Source organism: Anomaloglossus baeobatrachus, chromosome 2 (assembly GCF_048569485.1).
Source record: "Anomaloglossus baeobatrachus isolate aAnoBae1 chromosome 2, aAnoBae1.hap1, whole genome shotgun sequence".
In the NCBI taxonomy this organism is placed as follows: Eukaryota; Metazoa; Chordata; class Amphibia; order Anura; family Aromobatidae; genus Anomaloglossus; species Anomaloglossus baeobatrachus.
Window position 1 is genome coordinate 398,772,186 of NC_134354.1, and position 23,996 is coordinate 398,796,181.

A 23,996-nucleotide genomic window follows, 5' to 3' on the forward strand; every position below is an offset into this window, starting at 1 on the left:
GCCCACAATGAGGAAGGAAGGAGGTGGGCGGGATGTTCGTCCCGCTCATCTCCACCCCTCCGCTTCTATTGGGCGGCCGCTTAGTGACGTCGCTGTGACGCCGAATGAACCGCCCCCTTAGAAAGGAGGTGGTTCGCCGGCAACAGTGACGTTGCTAAGCAGGTAAGTATGTGTGACGGGTGTAAGTGATGTTGTGTGCCATTGGCAGCGATTTGCCCATGACGCACAACCGATGGGGGCGGCTACAGTCGCTAGCAATATTGATAGCGATATCACTGCGTGTAAAGTGCCCTTAAGGGTACATTTTGACTCTCTGATTATTTGGAGAACGCACTCCTAGGAATGCTCGTTTTCCAATCGACCTAAGGAAAAAAGCTGCCTATTTCCTGACGAATTAGCAAAACACTAGTTTGTGGGGTGAAATTATTTTTAAGCTGATTTAAAAGTTATCGTTCTCGGCGGCACATCGTTCTGCGTAAATAGGGCATGTGCTGCCAAGAGCAATGACGGTCTATGCGCATAAAATGATCTGTTACCGGAAGTACGGGTAGCTGCTATGAAACGACCACCGATTGGCAAACATGTAACGAATCTGCAGACAATCAATGCCCATAGGTTGTTCAGTGAAAGCACACCTGTTTTTTACCTCCAATTATAATATGTAACACAATCAACTTACAAAATGATCTTAGTTTTTTATGTAGTTGGAAAGATTTTATTCTTTACATTTGGTACAATTTATGACACAATTTTTTTTAAGTGTCCAAATCAAATCTTAACTTAGTATGTTTTTTTATATCGTAAAATATTACATCATAAAAATGTAATTCCTAAAGTCTAAAAGGGACAGGTTCATCACAATACCATATATGCATGGTAATGCCTCCTTTTTTCCCAGGCTTAAATGATTACACTATGAAGTAATTTTCCTTTTAATGCAAACATTTGGTAACATTAATTATTAATGATAGACCACACATAGGAAAAATGGCATCTAGATGAACAGGAATCCTATCCTGATCATACAAAATTAATAAAACCTGAATGGAAGATTAATTGGTGTTTATTTTGTAAAAAAAAAAATTAAAAACAATACAAATTTATAGTTAGCAAGAAATCCTAATTGTGGTTACATAATCTATGTCTTACAATTTCAGATAGACCATACTATTGTTATGTAATATGGATCAATGTGATTATCTATCCATCTATCTATCCATCCATCTGTCTGTCTATCTGTTTATCTATCACATATCTATGTATTATTTATCCGTCTATCTGTCTATCTATCCATCTATCTATCTATCTATCTATCTATCTGTCTGTCTGTCTATCTATTTATCTATCTATCACATATCTATGTATAATTTATTTATCTATCTATCTGTCTGTGTGTCTGCTGATCATCTATCTCTATCATCCTCTATATATATATCTATCCTCTATCTATCTAGCTATCATTTTTCTATTTATCTAGTATTTGTCTACCCATCTGGCTATCTATATCTATCCATCCATCCATCTTCTATCTATCCTCTATATATTATCTATTTATCTATTATCTATCTATCATCTATTTTTCTGTCTGTCTATCTATCTATTTATCTATCACATATCTTTGTATTATTTATCCTTCTATGTGTCTATCTATCTATCTGTCTGTCTGTCTATCAATTTATCTATCTATCACATATCTATGTAAAATGTATCTATCTATTATCTATCTATCTATCTATCTATTATCTATCCATATATCTATTCATCTGTCTCTCTATCTTTGTGTCTTTTGCTCATCTATCTCTATCTACCGTAACTATCTATCTATATAGCTATCCTCTGTCTATCTAGCTATCATTTCTCTTTTTATCTAGTATATATCTACCCATCTGTGTATCTATCTATCAAGTCAAATCAAATCAAATAAGCTTTATTGACAGGACCAAATACAAATTAGTTTTGCCAAATCAAGTGTACATTAGGGACTGGGACTGTGGGGATGGTGGGTGGGGACTGTAGGAAGGATGGATGGGGCACATCCAGGGTGGGGACACATCTAGGGTAGAAGCTATGGAAGTCCATGGCTTATGATGGGGCATATCCAGGGTGGGGACTGTAGGAAGGATGGATGGGGCACATCTAGGGTGGGGACTGTGGGGGCACAACTAGGGTGGGGCGTATGGAAGTCCATGGCTTATGATGGGGCATATCCAGGGTGGGGACTGTAGGAGGGATGGATGGGGCACATCCAGGGTGGGGACTGTGGGGGCACATCTAGGGTGGGAGCTATGGAAGTCCATGGCTTATGATGGGGCATATCCAGGGTGGGGACTGTAGGAGGGATGGATGGGGCACATCCAGGGTGGGGTCTGGGGAGCCACATCTGGGATGGGGGGCTATGGAAGTCCATGGCTTATGATGGGGCATATCCAGGGTGGGGACTGTAGGAGGGATGGATGGGGCACATCCAGGGTGGGGTCTGGGGAGCCACATCTGGGATGGGGGGCTATGGAAGTCCATGGCTTATTATAGTTCTCTTTCTCGAAGTCTATGACATTCGCTCACATACCGCGCTGCTATCTCCACTGCGCTCTATCTATCTATCCCTCTATCTATCTATTATCTATCTATCTATTTAGCTATCTATCTATCCATCAATCCATCAATCCATCTGTCTTCTATCTATCCTCTATATATTATCTATCTATCATCTATCTATCTATCCATCTATCCATCTATCTATCAATCTATCAACTATCTCTCACTTAGCTATGTATTATCTATTGTCTCTATCATCTATCTATCTATCTATTTATCCTCTATCTATTTCTCTGTCTATATCTGTCTATCCTCTATCTATCTATCCTCTATCTATCTATCTATCCTCTATCTATTATCTATCTATTTATCTATACTTTATCTATCTATTTTTCTGTCTATCTATCTATCTTCTATCTATCTATTATCTATCTATCTATACTTTATCTATCTACCCATTCTCTATCTATTTACCTATCTATATATTTATCTATCTATGCATCAAGTTCTATCTGTGTCTTTAATCTATTCAATTTATTAAATTGCAATTTACATTCAATATTTTATATATAATAACTTTATCTAATTTATTTAATTTAGTGTTAAGATTTTAATTAGCTGTTAATTTACATCTATCTAGTTTATCTATTACATATCTACCTATCTAATATTTTATATCAATCCATCATCTCCTATCTTTCTACTTGTCGTTTTAATCTTTCAATTTAATGAGCATAAAATCATATGTCACTTTACCTCTATTTATTACTCCAGCTATCTCTAATATCTGCCTAGTAAACCATTTATGAATAACATTTATCTGCTTCCTATGTGTTAGAATGTAAGTAATATCAATATTTGTTTTATGTCTCTTTATTTTATCTTATGTATAAAAAATATTTCTCTTATTTTGTATCAATGAAATTTAATTTTTATGCATTAACATTTTCTGTTTTCTATTCAATTCTAAATCAATTATAATATCTGGATCTTTTTCTTATTTCCTTTTATATTCTATATTACAACATTTCTATGAAAGAAATTTCTGTTTAAAATTAAATCTATATAATTTTAACTTGGTACTCCCTGTCTTCTATTTAATATTAATTTACAACCACTTCTTTGTTCCCTTATCTATTTATCTATCATTTATCTATCTATTATCTGTCAATTTGTCAATGAATCTACAAATCTGTGTTTTTGATATTTATCTCAGTCCAACTTTATCTATTACTCAGTCAGTGCTAGGTCTGTATTGATTTGAGTATGAATAAATAAAGCAAAAAAAAATATCTTCATAGTTTTAAATGTGGAGCAGCTAACACTATCATGTATTTATCCTTCTGTAATGGTGTAGTTGTGTTAATCTATCTATTCATCTTTCTATCTATTTATCTATTTTGATCTATCTATCAACTATCTAGTTATGGTTCTATTTGTCTATCTATCTATGTATTATCAAACTATCTATCTATCTATCCATCTATTAATCTATAAATGTATTATCTATCTATCTAGTTATGGTTCTATCTACAATATCTATTTATTATCTATTATCTATTAATCGATTTGTATCTATCCATCTATCTATTTATTATCTACCTATCTATGTATCTCTCTATTTTCTAACTATTATCTATCTATCTGCCTGTCTATCCATCTATCTATCTAGTTATTGTTCTATCTATCTATCCATGTATCTATATGGCTAATAGCTATCAATCTATTTAGTTATGGTTCTCTCTACCTATCTATCTATGGATCTATCTATCTATCAATGTATTATCAATCTAACTATCTATCTATCTACCTATCTATCATCTATCTATCTACCTATCTATCTATCTATCTATCTATATATTATTAATCTATCTGTATAGCTATCTATCAATGTATTATCTATCTATCTAGTTATGGTTCCATCTACAATATCTATCTATTTATTATCTATTATCTATTAATCTATATGTATCTAACCACCTATCTACCGTACTTTCTTTTAATTTATCTATCTCTCATCTGTCCTTGCATAATTGTGTTTCTAAATATCTATCTATCCATCTATCTATCTATCTATCTATCTATCTATCTATCCATCTATCTATTTATTATCTACCTATTCATCTCTCTATTTCCTATCTATTATCTATCTGTCTATCTATTTATTATTTACCTATGTATCTCTCTATCTATTTTCTATCTATTATCTATCTATCTATCTATCTATCTATCTGTCTGTCTATCCATCTATCTATCTAGTTATTGTTCTATCTATCTATCTATCCATGTATCTATATTTCTAACAGCTATCAATCTATCTAGTTATGGTTCTCTCTACCTATCTATCTATGAATCTATCTACAGATCTATATGTCTATCATCTGTCCTTGCATAACTGTGTTTCTAAATATTTGTCTTTGTGAATTTATTTTTATGAGTGATCATTTTTTTATTGTTTTAGAAAAGTAACCATGGATTAATACTTTTTTATATAAAGTGGTGATCATGACAGTGACAAAGCTCAGCATACAATAATCACTATTGTATTTCTCAGAGTGTATAGTATGTTCCTGTCCATCTCCACGGCAGACCCTCTTTGTAAATTTGCGGGGGGAGTTGTTGTCCAGGCAGGCACACCCTTTTGTGAGCTTCTATTGATTTGCCAAAAAACAGAGAGTCCTCAGTGGTTGATACCTTTTAATGGCTAACTGAAAAGATGGTAATAATTGCAAGCTTTCGAGACTACTCAGGTCTCTTCATCAGGCATGGTATAACACAAAATCTGAAGAGTCACGTATTTATACACAACAGGACTTAGAATAGTGCAGTAAAAAAAAAAAAAAAAAAAAAAAAAAAAAAGAACAAGTTATATGAAACAGAACTATCTCTATGGCAGGGGGACAAGCTGTTCTAGCCATAAATACTGCTGCAGTTCAGTGTGAAAGTTTTATTGTCCTTTGATAAGGGTCTGGTCCAGGGCTGTGACATGCTCGGATGGTCAGAGGAGCACATCTTTTAACTGATGTAAAAAGACATGAATCCATGAGACACATTCATTCCTTCTCTGAATGTGTCAAAGGTCATCATAAGTCTCTGTTCTTTTAAACAATTTTTTTATCTCTACTGGCTAACACGGTACAAAGATATATTTTACTTGTATTGATTTGCCAGTCACTCTCTCCTCCCCGCCTGTGACAGCTCTGGTGTAAATACTGGATGACAGTACTCACCACGACGCTTGCACTTTTTCTGGGCAGATCAGTTGAGAGGAAACTATTGAGATTATTACATGCACGAGTATAAGAGATGATAGGAGACTAGTGCAATTCCATCGTGACCTGTGATTTGGAGTGAACTTTCTTTTTTCCTAATTGCCTTGTGGGCACTACAAACATGGACTTTCTATAACCCATATCTCCAGGATTGTTTTATAAGTAAATTGCGTTCTTCAGAGAAACCTCTAACCACCCCCACATCATTTTACGCTGACATTGCTCTTTTCATAACCATCAGGAAGAAGACAGATGTGTGCTAACTTCTGTTTTCTCATGCACTTTTTCACATTGCACGAAGTTTCTGGACTGTGATATAAAGAAAACTACTGTTCCAAGTCATCTGAGCAACTGCATCCATTTACCAGCCTCAGATCTGACTTGTGCCTATTCTGTAACTTCACAAGGGACCATTGCAGAAGAAGCAGCTGCAATATCACACAACTCAGCGCTTGTGGAGGGTTGTGTGTAAAAGCTGTGCTGCTTGGATCACTGTTATAGCTGTAGACTTTGTAACATTTTCTTTGTGGTTTCTGGTACTTTAAGGAGGGCGCAGAAACTTGAGAAGACGAGGTTGGGCGCAGAGTTTCTTCTCATGCAACACCCCTTGTCTACCACCCCTGCAGATTTCAGATCAGACAGTCACTTCCTGAGCTACTGATCTCTGGACTCTTTTATTCTTTTCAGAAAAGATCAGGGTTACCGATCTTAAATGAGAATTTAGTGACTTGTCTTGTATACTGTGGGTTAGGGCTTCTGAAATAGATACTAAACTTCTAGTTTAGACCCAGTGGCTGGCACTTTTTTAACTCTTGTTGTTGTAATGCGTATTCCAGTAGACCCGAGCACCAGCCGGCGCTTTACTCCTCCATCGACTACCTTCTCCTGTAGTAAAATGGGAGACGGCAATGGAGCCATCACCTCTTCTGGCCCAGGACGAGCAAGAACAGAGATAAGGACGGTAGTGGATGTCCTTGCAGATCACGCTGGAGAACTGGTCAGAACTGACAGCCCCAACTTCCTATGCTCTGTCCTGCCTTCGCATTGGAGATGCAACAAGACCCTTCCAGTGGCATTCAAGGTAAATTGGGAGGGGGTGCGCTCATCAGCAAAATTAAGTATGTTTCATATTTGTACTATATAAGAAGGAATATACTTTCATACACAAGTGCTTGCACCTGCTGATTGCATCCATGTAACAGGCAACGCTTGACATACCTTATTTATCTTATAGTTACCATGGTCCATTTTAACTCTTTATGGCGGCAATATTTGGGGAACACACTGTGCTAGAATAATGCAGTCCTACTTAAGGCCACCACTAAATGACAAACTTATCATTGCCCCATCTGTAGAATCTTTCAATTGTCTAAATGTAATTTATACAGCAAGTTAATTACTTTGCTGATCACCGAGGTTATATCAGCAGCTCCAAAAAATCTAGAGTCCAATCATTTAGCAGCTTTGATACAAAAAAAATGGCGTAAAGGTAAAAATGTAACAAATAGCAAAATAGATGATTGTAAATTGACCTAGTCATATTTTGCTTTATGGTTTATTATGTAGGTATTGCTTAACCAAATCAGGAATGGTTACATCGTACAGTTTGGTATGATCGGTACACCACTTCAGAAACCAGTCTCTTAACCTCATTGTCACTCCTCCTTCTCTTCTGAAGATTATCAAGTGCAATGATCAGCAACCAAAAAACCTATATTAACCATCAAATTTTGCAATATCTTTGCCTCTCCATACCATAGAATCCACCTGTTTTGTTACAATTAACCCCTTTACCGATGCTTTTGCAATTACCTTAGATTTTAGCACTGTTGTTGTGTTTGCTAAACACTGCAATGTTTTATTCTAAAGTACGAGCTAAAATACACATATAAAAATCGAATTGATCATTACGGAAATGTAGAAACATGTTTCTGTTTAGAACACTGCAGAAATGTATCACACCATAATTTGTAATTGCCACATATATAAAAAAAATAGTATAAAATGTCAGGTTTTGGGCGAAGTGCTATATCTGATGGTGGGAAATCAGTGGGTTGCTGCATAACACATTCAAGAACATGCGATATCTGTGGTCAGAGATTGAAAAGAAGCGATAGAACACACATCTAAGGAAAAGTTCTGTTGGGAAATCTACCAAGATCACATAGTAATAAACAAGAAGGTCTGAGGCTTCACATAGTTTATTCCACTTCAAAGAAATTTAACCATGAAAAAACAAGGTTCTGCTGGATTTGCCTGTCATTTTGTAATGATAAAGTATTGAATTATAAGCTATAAAGTTCATTTGATCGATAGATGATAGATAGATAGATAGATAGATAGATAGATAGATGGATAGATAGATGAAAGATTGATATATACATATATAGATAGGTAGATAAAAGGTTAGATAGGTAGATAGATAGATAAATATTTAGATAGATACAAAGATAACAAATGCATAGTAAAAAGCAAGAATACATATCATTTCCATAGCACTAATAAGTTAATGACTAATTGTCGTATTAATTTACATTAAGTATTATTATTATTATTATTATTATTATTATTCATATAAATATAACAATGTTCAAGAGAAATTAAATATTTTAATTACAGTATTTCATCCATTTAAGTGTTAAGTTAATTAATGATTTTAATAAAGTATTACTGTTACATATTAACCTAAGATGTGAGAATATAAAATGTAGCGAATATTTATTAGTTATTTTAATTCTGTCAAAAACTTGTATATCCAAAGTAAAAAATTAATGGTATTATTTAGAGTGCTGTAATATACAATATAAATCTATATATGTACTATTTTCAGCACATTTTGGGTAGAAACCATAGATATTACATACATTTCTTGAATTTAAACTATGAATAAGGTGGCTTGATACATGATAAGACATGAAGGATACCAGAATATGTAAAAGGAATATAGTTGTTATTATTAGGCATTATTTAGGCTACTAACACATATCAGATCTATCAAATTGCAGAACAGGATAAACTTATGTTAGAAAATTAGTAAAAAAATATCCAAAATATTGTAAACCGTTATAGTTAGGAAATTATAAGATATAAGTATAATACAAAATATTGTTAGCTGAAGAAATAAAGAGAATTCTCATAAATGATCTGTTGTCTAAATGTCATAGTTGTAAAACAGCACAACAAATAATTAATAATCATTGAAATGTTATAAAATGTTACATTTCATTCCTAAATTCCTAATATGTGATTCTTGAGTCAACTTAGCAGCATAGCTATAGATCATTAAAGCTGTCCTCGCATTGTGAAACTTTAATTATAAGTGTATTTGTATATGTATATATATATATATATATATATATATATATATATACATATACAAATACAATGTTTTAGAAACATTCTTAATGACAGAATGGAAAGGTGAATCTAAACTCTGACCTACGCTGCATGACACAATATCCATCTATAGCTTATAAAGTATAGTATTATGCACATACTGTGCAGCCATTGTCGCAGATTAGTCTTTTTAACCTAAATTAGAATTAGAATTTGCAAAATCAATAGTAATTTATAGCCGTGTATATGGAATATATGAAAGGGCGATGAAATGTAAGGTCGTAGTTTATGGAGAACGATCAGCCCAGATTTATAAATTAGTCCAGTTCTGCCATCTGGTACTATCAATGTATATAATTACCATGTGTGATGCACACATTAGTAAATATAAACTCATAGGCATCTAATCCATACTTTTTTCCCTCTAAACATGGCTGTACTCATTTCCCTGCAGGTTGTGGCACTAGGTGATGTGCCGGATGGGACGGTAGTAACAGTGATGGCTGGGAATGATGAGAATTATTCCGCCGAGTTGAGAAACGCTTCTGCTGTCATGAAGAATCAAGTAGCACGATTCAATGATCTCCGCTTTGTTGGTAGAAGTGGACGAGGTAGGCTTCACTCTATCACTATTTTAGTGGTAATCCAAAGTGTTCAGTTGTAATAAGATACATTTTCGGTTTTGTATTCCATTAATATGGGTAACAATTGTAGAATAATCCAACCTCCCACAAAACCTAAAACAGATAGATATCCGTATCTAATATCAATATTCATTAGATGAAGTAGAAGTAATATGTTGATCGGTTAGATTTGAAAATAGGGTTTCAAGAACATATCTGAAATATACCATAAATTGGACTAAGAATTACCAATTTCGGGATCCCAAGTGATCATAATTTTTTTAAACCAACATTATCACCTTTAGTCTAATCTATACTGCTTCTGCACTTGTTCCTTTGGTTGTTCAGAAACACCACAATCTCACCCTGGCACAGGCAGTAAAACAATAAAGGATACATCTCTTTGGTTGTTTTGGCTTTTATCTCAGATAAAGCATGTCATGGAGACAATAAGACATTAAAAAGCATGACAGCATTCGAAATCTTGAGAAGCCGTGACCTACATTTAGCAATCAACCTGGGGAAGTGGAGAATACCAAATTGTAGTCAGCATGCCACACAACACTTTTTTGTAAGTAACGGACCCTTGATTCAAAAACACCTTGTAAGAGTTAGTCCAGACCAAAAGACAAAGACAGACTACTCCGTACATGCCTCTATATACCAGATAGAAAAAGTGTGAGCATGACATGGCAGACTGTGAGAACTGTAATATTCAATGCTTTATGATACCACTTAGAACTGTCATGTCTTAAAGTGGCCATTCTTTCATTTTTTCACAGCAATTTTGGGCTATCATCTTCCAAAGAATATGTTGTATATATCGGATCAACATAATTACTTTAGTTACATAGGACTAACAGAATAATAAACAGCCCTAGGGGGATAAAGTTGCCTATGGCTTCTCTTACAACATTTTGTGTCTTTTGCTCTAGAGTACAGGCTGCCCTGGACAGCAGTCCGTATGCTGAGGACCAACTTATCAAGCAACAATACGCAATTTTAATTTTTTTCACTTTTAAAGATGACAGTTTGATTAGAAAAAGTCATTATTGTATTGTTATTGTTCAAAGCTACAAAAACTATAGTTAGGTCATCAAAGATAACCTTTTCTCGCTGTGATAAAATTCACAGTGTCTGTGATTAATGCTACTCCAACTCTTATCTAGGCTACATAGTTTAGCAGAAAACTTTTACTAACAATAATTACTGAACTACAGCTACTACTAATAATAATGATAATAATAACAGCAGAATACTGTGCTCTAATTTTATAATACAATAGTATTAAAATGTTTGCAAAGGCAGAATATATTTATGACCTATCTGTGAGTCATGAATATGAAATCAGAGGGGGTCCGATACCTGGCCTCCACAATGATAAGGTGAAAACAGTTCCATTTAATGTTGCGTAGACGGTCCGGGTTCTGCAGTAGAGTTCCAATACATTTAAATAGGAGCTATGTTGTAGAAGCCATCAACACAATGCGTTTATTATTTATTTAACACCATTAATTCCCAAGTGCTTTAGACATCATCATCATTGTCCCCATTGGGGCTCACAATCTAAGTTCCCTCTCAGTATGTCGTTGGAGTGTGGGAGGAAATCGGAGAACCCGGAGGAAACCCACGCAAACACGGGGAGAACATACAAACTCCTTGCAGATGTTATCCTTGGTGGGATTTGAACCCAGTACTCCAGCACTGAACAGCATCAGTGCTAACCACTGTGTCAACCTGCTGCTGGGGTTGTGCTGAGCAGCTCCCTTTAACATATTTACATCTCGGCACTGCTGGATCTGTTTTCAGCATGGTTAGATGTCAAATTCCTACCAATATCACACTAATGACATATCCTACAGATAGGTTAGCAATATTTTCTTCTAGGACAACACCTTTAAGTTTCCAGTTAAACAGTTCTGGAGTCTATTGCAAGAAAAAAAAACAGTTCAGACAAGAAGTCTCGTTTTGGGTTTGTTTGTTTTTTGTTTGTTTTTTTTAATAAATTGTTGCAATCAAAATTGGAATTTTGCCCACTTTACTCAACAATACTTGGTCTCTTTGAAGGTCATTTGTTCTTGACACACAGGACTTATTGACACAAATTATACAGTTTGAGCCAAACACCATTTTTTTTCAAACATATTCAGTATGTTAATAGATTATTTCCATTTTATAACATAAAATATGTAAAATTGTGATCAATCCTAACCATTTCTGTATTGTCATTAAGACTTCCATTTCTAAATGACTACTGACATCTTCACAAAACCTTCTGTGTCATTCAAAGTAGTAGAGACCACAGATCAGCCGTAGCATTATCCCCTCCCAATTCATTCACAGCTACTGGGATAATTGAAACAATGCTTTGAATTCTGTCATAATTCACAGGTTTCAGGGTAAGATTATGTGTCATGAAGGAGTAGTCTGCTAAGAATTGCCATAGTAGACATTTTCTATTTTTTCTGCGGAGGAAATCGGGGTTGGGGATCCATTTTTCTATCAAGTGATGGGAATGACAATTGTAGGGCACCCAGCAATCAGACAATTATCAGCTCTCCTGTGAATAGATGATAAAATGTCAACTATGGGAGAACTTCCTTTAGGGATAACAAAGAAAAAAAAATACTAAACTTGAGACACAGCTATAATAATATCTAAAGTTTGGGGAGTTTTGTAAGTTGTTTATCGCTAGATGTCATTTGCTTCACTGTTGATGGATAATTTAGGATTCTTTTCTTACGAAATTATATTTTATATGATTGGGATTTGGACTCAGGTACAACGTCTTAGTCACAAAGTTTACTGCAATATATAGGACTGTGTTTTTTCCTGTACTGCCTTAATGTCCCAAATTCTTTCTCCTAAAATAGGGAAGACATTCCAAACTCCCTGTGATTTTATTATGTCATATAGGCACGTTATTTAATGATTTTTCTAATGTACTTGGATAAGAATTACCATGGTCTAACCATCATATTTATAGAATGGGAAGGTGAAATATTGGCAAATCTAAAAAAAAGTCACAAGATATCAATACCTTTAAAACAAAACTGGACCCCCTAGTATAAGTTGGGCCATATACTACATAATATATTCCTGACAGCCATATAAATGAAAAATACACAAAAACACACACAGAGTTCAGAGAATGATGATGTTTCAAGGACGATAAAATGAATAGTAGTGTGCAATATACAGTATATAATGAAGATGGCACGTATCTCACATGAATCTAAACTGTGCTACCTGGAGATGTAGGTCTTAAAAGGGTTGTCCACTATGGGTAACCCTTTTTGGTTAATAAGAGACCACCAAAAATAGGCTGAATGTAGGGAGCTTTGTTGTTGGCACCCCCAGTGATTAGTTATAGAGGAACTTACCTGTTGCAAGACGTGATGTCACAGCTACACCTTCCTTCACAGTGACCTTTGCTCATTTGACCCTTCAATAAAAAAGAAAAGCTCTGAATCAGTCTATTACAGCCTATGTACATGCGGAGTCCAAATTAAACCCAGTGGCCACTGGGAAAATTGCAATAGTTCTAATTTACATTTTAATAAAAATTTTGCTTCAAATTTTAAACAATGTCATATTTTTTGACCCCTTTAAATTTTTGGAGCAAGAAGGCCTGCGGAGACACCATCTGCCAACGTTGAGAAACATGTGATGGTGTCTCCGCAGGCCTTCTTGCTTTGAATATTTCCCAGGGGGCATTGCTCTAGAATCACTGCGTTGAGAAACACGTGATGGTGTCTCCACAGTGGTGGATGTTGATCTCCCTAAGGTCAACCATCCTTGCTCACATTTAAATTTTTGGAGGGATGAATTCATTGCCTACTATATTTAGACAATGAAAGTTTTTTTATGCTAATATTCATTATTATTGGAGAGCTGATTTTGTACCAGACGACTTGTAGTTTTGTAAAATTCCCAGTACACTGAAATTGGGAAAAAATGCAATATTTGTCATTGTTTTGTTTATTTTGTTTTCTTTTAATAATGTTCATTCTCCAGTTAAAATGGCCTAACAATATAATTTTACAGGTCAGTATGACTACTGGGATACCAAAGTTTTTTTTTCTAGAGATCTGTTAGGTTTCTAGATTTCTTGTTTTTTATGTGGCAAGCTAATAATTTTATTGAAATCAATTTGTGGCATTTACGATATTTTGATTAATTTTCATTACATTTTTATATGGAGATGTGGGGGCCAAAAAACCTACAATTCTGGTGTTTTGTGGATTTTTTTTTACACCGTTTACCATATGGGTTAATTAATTTTATATTTTGATAGCAATTGCTTTTACAGATGTGGCATTGCCAAATAAGACTTTTGCTATTTCTTTATATCTAACTGGATAAAGATGTGATGATTTACATTTTTATATTTTTTTATTTTATTATATTTTGATAATCTTTCTTTTTATTTTTTAGTAGTCCCTTTAGGGGACTTGAAGTTGTGATTGTTCGATCATTTGTTCTGCATACCACAATACTACTGTATAGTAGTATATGGAGAAAATGTCATTCTCCTATAAAGCTCAGCCCCAGTCTGGCCTTCGTAGGAGGAGTTAAAATAACAAGGGGAGTCTTCAGCAGGCCCTCGGCTGCAATGACAATCCATTGTCACCCTGCATTTGCATCATGTGGGGTGGACTCAATGGTGCACCAGCAATTTCGTCTTTAAAACGTTGCTCTCAATGATTGAAAACAACATTTAAATGGTTATTCAGTATGCGAACAGTACAATTTTTGGTCACTGATATTACAGGCAGATGCCTGCTATATAACACATTGGTCTTTTGTTGGGTATAGTAAGGGCTGAGCTTCTTAGCTCGATCCAGATGTTGGCATGTAATGCCTGACATGCTATTACATCCTATTTTGGGAAGGGGTTAAATCAGTTAATTTATTTTCACCAAATCTCCTTCACCATATTTAGTGTATAGTGTAGTATAGTATTTACATGGCCCTTGGATGCCATATAACCCCATTATGAAATATTTTGCACAACTTTCAATCTTCACGTCAGATTTCTAAATCTGCTTTTAAAATGGGCCTTATAAAGATACACAGATTGGGCTAAAGCAATTTAGTGAAGAGGCTGGCAAACTATGTTCCTCAAATTGTTGTGCAACTACAAGACCCATCATGCCAAGGCAATCTTCAGCTAGTCATTGCATGTACATACTTATAATTTCACAACAGTTATAGGCACTCCCTTTTTCATCTACTTCATTCTAAAGCTAAGTCATTACGGCATACAGTATATGTGGGTTAAAGAGTAGTTTAAGAATGCTATGTTTTACAGTCCCATAACAAATATTTTATTATAGAGCCCTATAATATCTATTGCTGATTAATATTTCCATATATTACCATAATATATAGTATAAATTACCAAGTATTGACTGCCCTGGAAAACATAATCTAAAATGTTTTTTAACCAATATATATTCAAATCTACAAACATGAGTAGTTTTTATGATCTGTAATCACGGTATAGATGATGAAGCGTTAACATTTCTTTAACATTTCCGTCTTCTTGTTTAGTTTCCTAAAATGCATACTTTTATTTTTTTTTCCGAAATTCTGTACTTAACTGACTGCAGATTGGCGATGGAAAATCTGCCCTTTTATGAATTAAGCTTTTATTTCTGTACTTAATTATCCTGTTAGAGTTTTTTCATGCTTCCAAAACAAATTTCAAACCGGAATGCTTTATAAATCTAAGTCTGGTCTTTGAACTGATTCATCTTGAGTGTATTGATGTAATTTCAAAACTCCAAAATAAGGCATCATAATAGCTACACGTCTACCCAACAATTTTGCCCACAATAAAAGTTTAATGTTGTACCATGTCTACTGGGAAACTACTGTAAAGCAAATTGGTATAAATAATATAGGTATGTAATATGAGCTTCATATGGCTAATAAGAAAGTCTCCAGTAGTGCCTTGGTTGTCTAACACCATCACTAGCAGACATTTCACCCATGCATAAAGGAGCTATCCAGTCAAAACAAGTTATTTTATCACCTATCTAAAGGATAGGAGATAAATTGTTGATCTGAAAGGTCCGATCACTTGGATCCACCCTGATCGCCAGATTGGGGAACCTTTATCCACACTGGAATGGAGCGGCAGTGTGCACGTTCAGCTGGCACTCCATCCATTCTTTATGGGGCTGCCAAGCACTCAGCTTTTTCCAGCAGCCTCATACAGAATGAAGTGACCTGCCAAGCCATTTTGTAATGGGGATACACTTTCACCAATTTATCGATCGGTGAGGGTCCCAGCAGTGGGATATCACTAATCAGCAAATGATAACCTGATTTAACTGGACAACACTTTCAAAGCAAATCTGTAAGGTCAGATAACGTTAACCTGCACACATTGGGTTAATATAAAAAGAGGTTTGCCAATGCTGGACAATGGGTCCAGGGGAGTAAAACAATAAAAAAGATACTCAGTCATCTCCCCCTCCCTGGCATATCTCTTTGGTAGTTAGTACTGTTTGGTGTATCATATGAGCAGTGCAGCCGCTTAGCAGCTGTAGCGGTCACACTTTGTCCGACACGTAAATGTGAACGCTGCAGGCAAAAAGTGGCGCTGAATAGGTGGATTGGCACCTGTCTGAGAGGTATATATATGTATATATACATATATACTGTATATATATATATATATATATATATATATATCTTTTAATTCCATTACCTAAGCCTATTTATAATGGGTTGTCCAGTAGTGGATATCCCCTTTAACATTTTATTTAGCCCATATATTTTGCAATGTGACCTCTCTGATACTAAAATGAATCTTAAACCCATAAGCTGTGTTTTAAAAGAGTATGGTTTACTGCCTGAGCTTTTGTGAGTTGTCATAGTCTCCTCATCATGAACAGGACGTGATAGCACACATAATTCTAGGAATGGAATGATCTTTTTGTGCAATTCTGACCAAAATTTCCACTAGATACCACAAGTTATCTACTATATACTTAACTTCCAACCACAGTTCCAGTACTCATAATACAAATACAAAGTTTTTGGGCTAATATTTAGGAGGGGTCATATTAGTAGTGGAGGAAATCCTCCAAAATGTAATATAGAAAAGTATGTTTGTAAGGGTAATATAGGCTAATGGACATTGTTTATCTGATGTGTCTTATTTCCATTGATTAAAAATGTGAAATGTCTTATACTGTACATATTGGGTTCAAGAGTGCACTATCATAAACTAACACATTTATTTTTAACCTTCAGGCAAGAGTTTCACCTTGACAATTACAGTGTTTACAAGTCCTACGCAGGTAGCCACATATCACAGAGCCATTAAAGTGACTGTCGATGGACCACGAGAGCCAAGACGTAAGTCCTAGAAAAGATCTAATTTACAGAATGAATCCATAGAAATCATATATACAGTAATTTATTTCTGGCAATAATTCATTTCAACATAAATTAATGGAGTTGCGTAATTTCAGTCACCTTACATACTGTATGTAATGCATGGGAAGCTAGACACTATGTGATGTAGTATGAAGTAAGTAACTAGATGGCGCTAGAAGCACTAGTGTACTGAGAGAGCCCACCATCATAACCTATAGAGCAGAGGGAAAGTCAGACAAGCCAGGATCAGTAACCAAGAGGACACGACAGAACACAGGGAGCAGGCAGAAATGAGGTCAAGATACAGTCCCAGGGTCAGGACACCAGATGAGTACTGTCACGGCCAGGTGTACGGGCAGGCCCAGGAGGTGGATCCACTGGACCGAACTCCTAGATGGTAGGAAAGAGTCCGGCAGCTGGAACACTAGAAACAGCAGAACAGTCCTTGCACACGGGAATAGCGGAGAAGTCCCTGGGACCACGGAGTTATGGGTGGTAGTCCGGGTGACGCAGCTCAGGTTCGGAAGCCGAGATGATGTCAGGCGGGGTCCGGAACCTTGGGAGCAAGATGACGGGTCACCGCAGGGATCCGAGATGGTGCGGACTGTCAGGATGGCAGAAGGACAGCGTTCGGGGTTCAGGATACGGCAGACTGGATGGCGAGGCAAGCACGGCTCTACAAAGAGAGATAGGTGAGTACATGCACTGAAACACCAGGAGACCTGACTCCTAGCTTAGGGAACACGAAGATCAGGCCCCGCCCCCTTGGACAATACACCCCTTTATACCCTGTACCTGATTAGCCTCATTACCTGTTAATGGACGCTGGCCCTTTAAGAAAGGGTCAGTGACCGCGCGCGCGCCCTAATGCGCATGCGCGCAGCCCGGGTGCCAGAAGCCAGGGAAGGAGGCTGAGAAGAGGACGCAGGGGAGCCGGCCAGGGCCTGGGAAGCCGTCGGGCGCCGCGATCGGGGACCAGGGGGCCTGGGAAGGACGGGGACCGGAGGCTGGAGAGCGGGGAGCGTGGCAGGTGAGCCGGGGAGCGGGGCTGAGGACCCGGGGAGCGGAGCAGAGGACCCGGGGAGGGAAGCCAAGGACCCGGGGAGCGTGACAGTACCCCCCCCCCACACCCCCCTCCCCGCAACCGGGACATGAAGGCACGGATCAGAGGAGTGCCCACGTTCTCCCTGGGCTCCCAGGACCTATCCTCAGGACCATACCCCTCCCAGTCCACCAGGAAGAACTGACGACCTCGAACGGTCTTCATGGCCACGATATCCCTTACCGCATAGATGTCGTCATCGGCAATAGGTGGAGGAGCCGGACAGGCAGCAGCGGAGAAGGGACCAAGGACGACCGGCTTGAGCAGGGAGACGTGGAAAGAGTTGGGAATCCTCATCGTGGCCGGGAGCTGTAGCTTGTAGGAGACCTCATTGATCTTGCTGAGGACCTTAAACGGCCCGATGTAGCGAGGACCCAGCTTGTAGGAAGGTATCTTCAATCGGATGTACTGGGAAGCAAGCCAGACCAGGTCACCAGGAGAGAAACACGGAGGGTCCAGACGCCTCTTGTCAGCGTGTTTCTTCATCCGCTGGGAAGCGCGTCCAAGGGACGCCTTGACAGAGTCCCAAATGGTAGCGAAGTCACGGGCTACAGTATCAGCCGCAGGGACATCCGAAGAAGGGGATATAGGCAATGGAACGGAGGGCTGAAGTCCGTAAACGACATGGAAGGGAGATTTGGAGGACGACTCACTGATGTGGTGGTTATGTGAGAATTCAGCCCAAGGCAGAAGCGTGGACCAGTCGTCGTGATGGGCGTTGACATAGTGACGTAAGAAGGATGTCAAGATTTGATTGACCCTCTCCACTTGGCCATTAGACTGAGGATGGTAAGCAGAAGAAAAGTCCAGAGTCACTCCCAGATGCTTGCAGAGCGCCCTCCAGAAGCGGGAGGTGAACTGAGTTCCTCTGTCGGACACGATGTGGGATGGAAAGCCATGCAAGCGGAAGATGTGATGTATATAGGCTTCTGCGAGTTCCTGAGCAGAGGGCAGTCCGGCCATAGGGACGAAGTGAGCCATTTTGGAGAACCGGTCCACCACGACCCATATGACTGTGTGTCCGGAGGATAATGGCAAGTCCGTAATAAAATCCATCGCTATGTGTTGCCACGGAACTGAGGGTATAGGCAGAGGCAGAAGACGGCCATAGGGCAGGTGTTTGGGCGTCTTGTTCCTGGCACAAGAGGAGCAGGCAGAGACATAAGCAGTGACGTCCGTGCGAAGGGATGGCCACCAGTAATGGCGTACAATCGCACCCCATGTTCTCTTCTGGCCTGCATGACCGGCTGTTTTGGAGGCATGACCCCAGTGTAACACTTTTTGCCTGTCAGTCTCAGAGACATAGGTCTTCCCGGGCGGTATCTGGGCCAGAGTGACAGGGGCCACCGGAATAATCTTGCTAGGAGGGATGATAGGTTGGGTAGTCTCTTCCTCCTGCTCCATGGGCACGAAAGACCTAGACAAGGCATCAGCGCGTACATTCTTGTCCGCGGGTCTGAAATGGAGCTGGAAGTCAAACCTGGCAAAGAATAAGGACCACCTGGCTTGCCGTGGGTTCAGTCGCTGAGCGGACCGCAGGTATTCCAGGTTCTTGTGGTCCGTGTAGATAATCACGGGGTACACTGCTCCTTCCAGGAGGTAGCGCCACTCCTCCAGAGCCAGTTTGACCGCCAATAGTTCTCGGTCACCGATGGTGTAATTACGTTCCGGCGCTGAGAAGCTCTTGGAGAAGAAACCGCAAGTCACCATCTTGCCGGAGGAGGATTTCTGCATGAGCACTGCTCCAGCCCCCGAGGAGGAGGCATCCACTTCCAAGGTGAACTGGCGGTTTAACTCCGGACGGTGGAGTACAGGAGCGGAGGCAAATGCTCGCTTCAGGGAGCAAAACGCGGCGTCGGCCGCAGGTGACCAGTCCTTTGGATTAGCCTCCTTTTTGGTCAAAGCGGAGAGAGGAGCAGTCAGGGCAGAGAAGTGAGGGATAAACTGGCGGTAGTAGTTGGTGAATCCCAGGAACCGTTGGATTGCCTTCAGTCCAGAAGGAGGAGGCCAGTTGAGTATGGAGGAGACCTTCTTTGGATCCATCTGCAGTCCAGTGCCCGAGATGATGTATCCCAGGAAAGGGAGAGAAGACTGCTCAAAGACGCACTTCTCATATTTGGCGTAAAGACGATTCTCCCTCAGTCTTTGCAGAACCAGCTGTACGTTCTCTCTATGGGTCTGGAGGTCCGGAGAGAAGATAAGGATGTCATCCAGATAAACTACGACACAGACGTAGAGGAGGTCCCGGAATATGTCGTTCACCAATTCTTGGAAGACTGCTGGTGCGTTACACAGGCCGAAGGGCATCACGCAGTATTCATAGTGCCCATCGCGAGTATTAAACGCGGTCTTCCATTCGTCCCCAGAGCGGATACGAACTAGGTTGTAGGCACCCCGAAGATCCAGCTTGGTGAACACACGGGCTCCTCTGAGCCGGTCGAACAATTCGGGGATGAGCGGCAGAGGGTACTTGTTTTTGACGGTGATCTGATTTAGACCCCGGTAGTCGATGCATGGGCGTAGGTCACCCTCTTTGTTCTTTACGAAGAAGAAGCCTGCTCCCGCAGGAGAGGAGGATCTCCGGATGAATCCTTTTGCCAGGCTCTCTGTGATGTAGGTAGACATGGCCCTGGTTTCGGCCGGAGACAACGGATATATCCGTCCTCGAGGTGGTGTTGTTCCTGGGAGCAGGTCGATGGCACAATCGTAGGGACGGTGTGGCGGAAGTACCTCAGACTCCTTCTTGTCAAAAACGTCTGCGAAGGACCAATAGGCCGAGGGCAGTTCCGGTAGGTTCTCTGGAACCGGAGGTCGTCGGATAGGTTGTATGGACTTCAGACACTTCTCATGACAAGCAGAACCCCATCGGGTGATTTCGCCAGTACCCCAGCTGACTGATGGTTCGTGTGTCCGCAACCAGGGAAGTCCCAGCAGGATCTGGTGGGACATGTGTGGAAGGACGTAGAGAGTGATGTTCTCGGTGTGCAGGGCACCGATACGCAGTTCGACCGGTCTGGTGACCCAGGAGATGGTATCAGAGAGGGGTCTCCCATCCACAGAGGCAATCACTAGGGGCTTCTCGAGTAGAGTAACAGGCAGCTGGTACTTGTCCACCGTGGCCTGCTGGATGAAATTGCCTGCTGCTCCAGAGTCGAGGTATGCCTCAGCCGTGAAGCGCGTCTCTCCCGTTGACACTTGCACAGTCCACATAACCGGGTCTGAGAGAGTCCCAGCACCTAGGGTGGCCTCTCCTACCAACCCTAGGCTTTGGAGTTTCCCGGCCTTTCCGGACAGGAGCGTAGGAGGTGAGTGTCCTCTCCGCAGTAAAAGCAGAGGCCCTTGGCGAGCCGCTCTGCTCGACGTTGTTCGGATTGTCGTACTCGGTCGATCTGCATGGGCTCGTGGACGGGAATCCCAGCTGTTGATGACTGCGATACGGAGGGCTTCTGTGGAGGAGGGGAATGTCGTACCGGACGTCTCTCCCGAGACAGCTCTTTGGAGCGCTCCTGAAAACGAATGTCCACTCGAGTTGCTAGGGCAATCAGGGCATCTAGAGTGGAGGGCACGTCACGACCCGCCAACTCATCTTTGATGCGACTCGAGAGTCCTTCCCAGAAGGCGGCTGTTAGGGCCTCATTATTCCACCCGAGTTCAGAAGCCAACGTGCGGAAACGGATGGCGTATTGGCCCACCGTCAGTGTTCCTTGACGTAAGCGGAGGAGGGATGAAGCAGACGCAGAGGCGCGTCCCGGCTCGTCAAAGGTGCTGCGGAAGGCCTGCAGGAACTCTTGAAGATCCTTGGTCATAGGGTCCTCCTTCTCCCACAACGGGTTCATCCACGCCAGTGCCTCGCCCTCCAGGTGAGACATGATGAAGGCGACCTTGGCTTGGTCGGAGGCAAACAGATGTGGCAGCTGCGTGAAGTGGAGGGAGCATTGGTTTATAAACCCCCTGCAAGTCTTGGGATCTCCGGCGTACCGGGGTGGTGAGGCCAAACGCAGTCTGGAAGCATCCGAAGAAGCGGCCACGGGAGCGGGGGACGTGGCTTGACTAGTGGCGGCTTGGGATGTTGTAGACGTGACTGCTGCTTGTAGCATGGTCAGGCGGGTGTCCACGGAAGTCATGAAGTTCAGCATGCGGGTCTGGACTTCACGCTGGCGTTGGAGTTCCTCTTGCAAGGCCGCTAGTGCTGCAGCGGGATCCATGGCCTGATCTTACTGTCACGGCCAGGTGTACGGGCAGGCCCAGGAGGTGGATCCACTGGACCGAACTCCTAGATGGTAGGAAAGAGTCCGGCAGCTGGAACACTAGAAACAGCAGAACAGTCCTTGCACACGGGAATAGCGGAGAAGTCCCTGGGACCACGGAGTTATGGGTGGTAGTCCGGGTGACGCAGCTCAGGTTCGGAAGCCGAGATGATGTCAGGCGGGGTCCGGAACCTTGGGAGCAAGATGACGGGTCACCGCAGGGATCCGAGATGGTGCGGACTGTCAGGATGGCAGAAGGACAGCGTTCGGGGTTCAGGATACGGCAGACTGGATGGCGAGGCAAGCACGGCTCTACAAAGAGAGATAGGTGAGTACATGCACTGAAACACCAGGAGACCTGACTCCTAGCTTAGGGAACACGAAGATCAGGCCCCGCCCCCTTGGACAATACACCCCTTTATACCCTGTACCTGATTAGCCTCATTACCTGTTAATGGACGCTGGCCCTTTAAGAAAGGGTCAGTGACCGCGCGCGCGCCCTAATGCGCATGCGCGCAGCCCGGGTGCCAGAAGCCAGGGAAGGAGGCTGAGAAGAGGACGCAGGGGAGCCGGCCAGGGCCTGGGAAGCCGTCGGGCGCCGCGATCGGGGACCAGAGGGCCTGGGAAGGACGGGGACCGGAGGCTGGAGAGCGGGGAGCGTGGCAGGTGAGCCGGGGAGCGGGGCTGAGGACCCGGGGAGCGGAGCAGAGGACCCGGGGAGGGAAGCCAAGGACCCGGGGAGCGTGACAAGTACGTATGGGATGCAAGGACCAGGTGTGGACATGGTCAGGAGGAGGTCCGAGGTCAGAAGCCAGAAGGTAACAACAAGGTCCAGGGGGCAGGCAGAGCAGAGTCAATAACAGTCCAGGTTTGAAAAGATGAGACCAGATAACAAGGCACAACAGAAGCCAAGCACTACTGCACAACAGGAAATACGACTGGCATCATTCCGGCCAAGCACGCTCCCTAATACAGCAGAGTAATCATCCGAAATGGGGAGCATATGAGCAAGCCCCTCCCACCACCAGCATAGGACCTAGTGCGGGGAAGCAACCCATCAACAGGAGTGCAAAATAGCAGAGCATCAAGGCAAAAAGCTCTGCGTGGAACAACAGGCGAACACAAGCTCCACAGGAGAAGCATAACAGAAAGTCAGCCCAAAAGATGGACCAAAAATTAGAACCATGACACATACCATGCATACATTCTCCTGCTTTGTTCTCATGAGGTACAAAAGGCTGCAACAGATCTGTTCATAAAAAGATACCCATTTGTAAACAGACCGAGTCATATTGTTAGACACCTTCTAGAATGAAACATTCCTGTATTCATATTTGTGAACTGAGAAACCCTTTTCTTGCACTCTTAAGAAAGCTATTTGTGTAACTTTGGCTAAGCATTTATAGCTTAAAATAAGAGAAAAGATATATCTTACACTGATTAAAAACCTTCAGGATATATCACTGTTATAGATTAGCGTATTTTA

The 23,996-nt window shown here is 40.8% G+C and overlaps 1 protein-coding gene across 3 annotated transcripts in view; it reads left to right on the forward strand.

The window, feature by feature from the left end:
* Positions 1-5,809: 5,809 nt before the first annotated feature.
* The window catches only part of RUNX3 (RUNX family transcription factor 3), a 67,559-nt gene continuing 49,372 nt past the window's right edge, over positions 5,810-23,996 (forward strand). For 2 of the 3 annotated variants that reach the window (XM_075336078.1, XM_075336079.1), the window contains exons 1-3: positions 5,810-6,888; positions 9,598-9,754; positions 17,036-17,140. In XM_075336078.1, coding sequence (XP_075192193.1) covers positions 6,631-6,888; positions 9,598-9,754; positions 17,036-17,140 — 520 coding nt within the window. In that variant the 5' untranslated portion in view covers positions 5,810-6,630. The remainder of the gene's footprint in view (positions 6,889-9,597; positions 9,755-17,035; positions 17,141-23,996) is intronic. The other variant, XM_075336080.1, reaches the window with a different exon arrangement.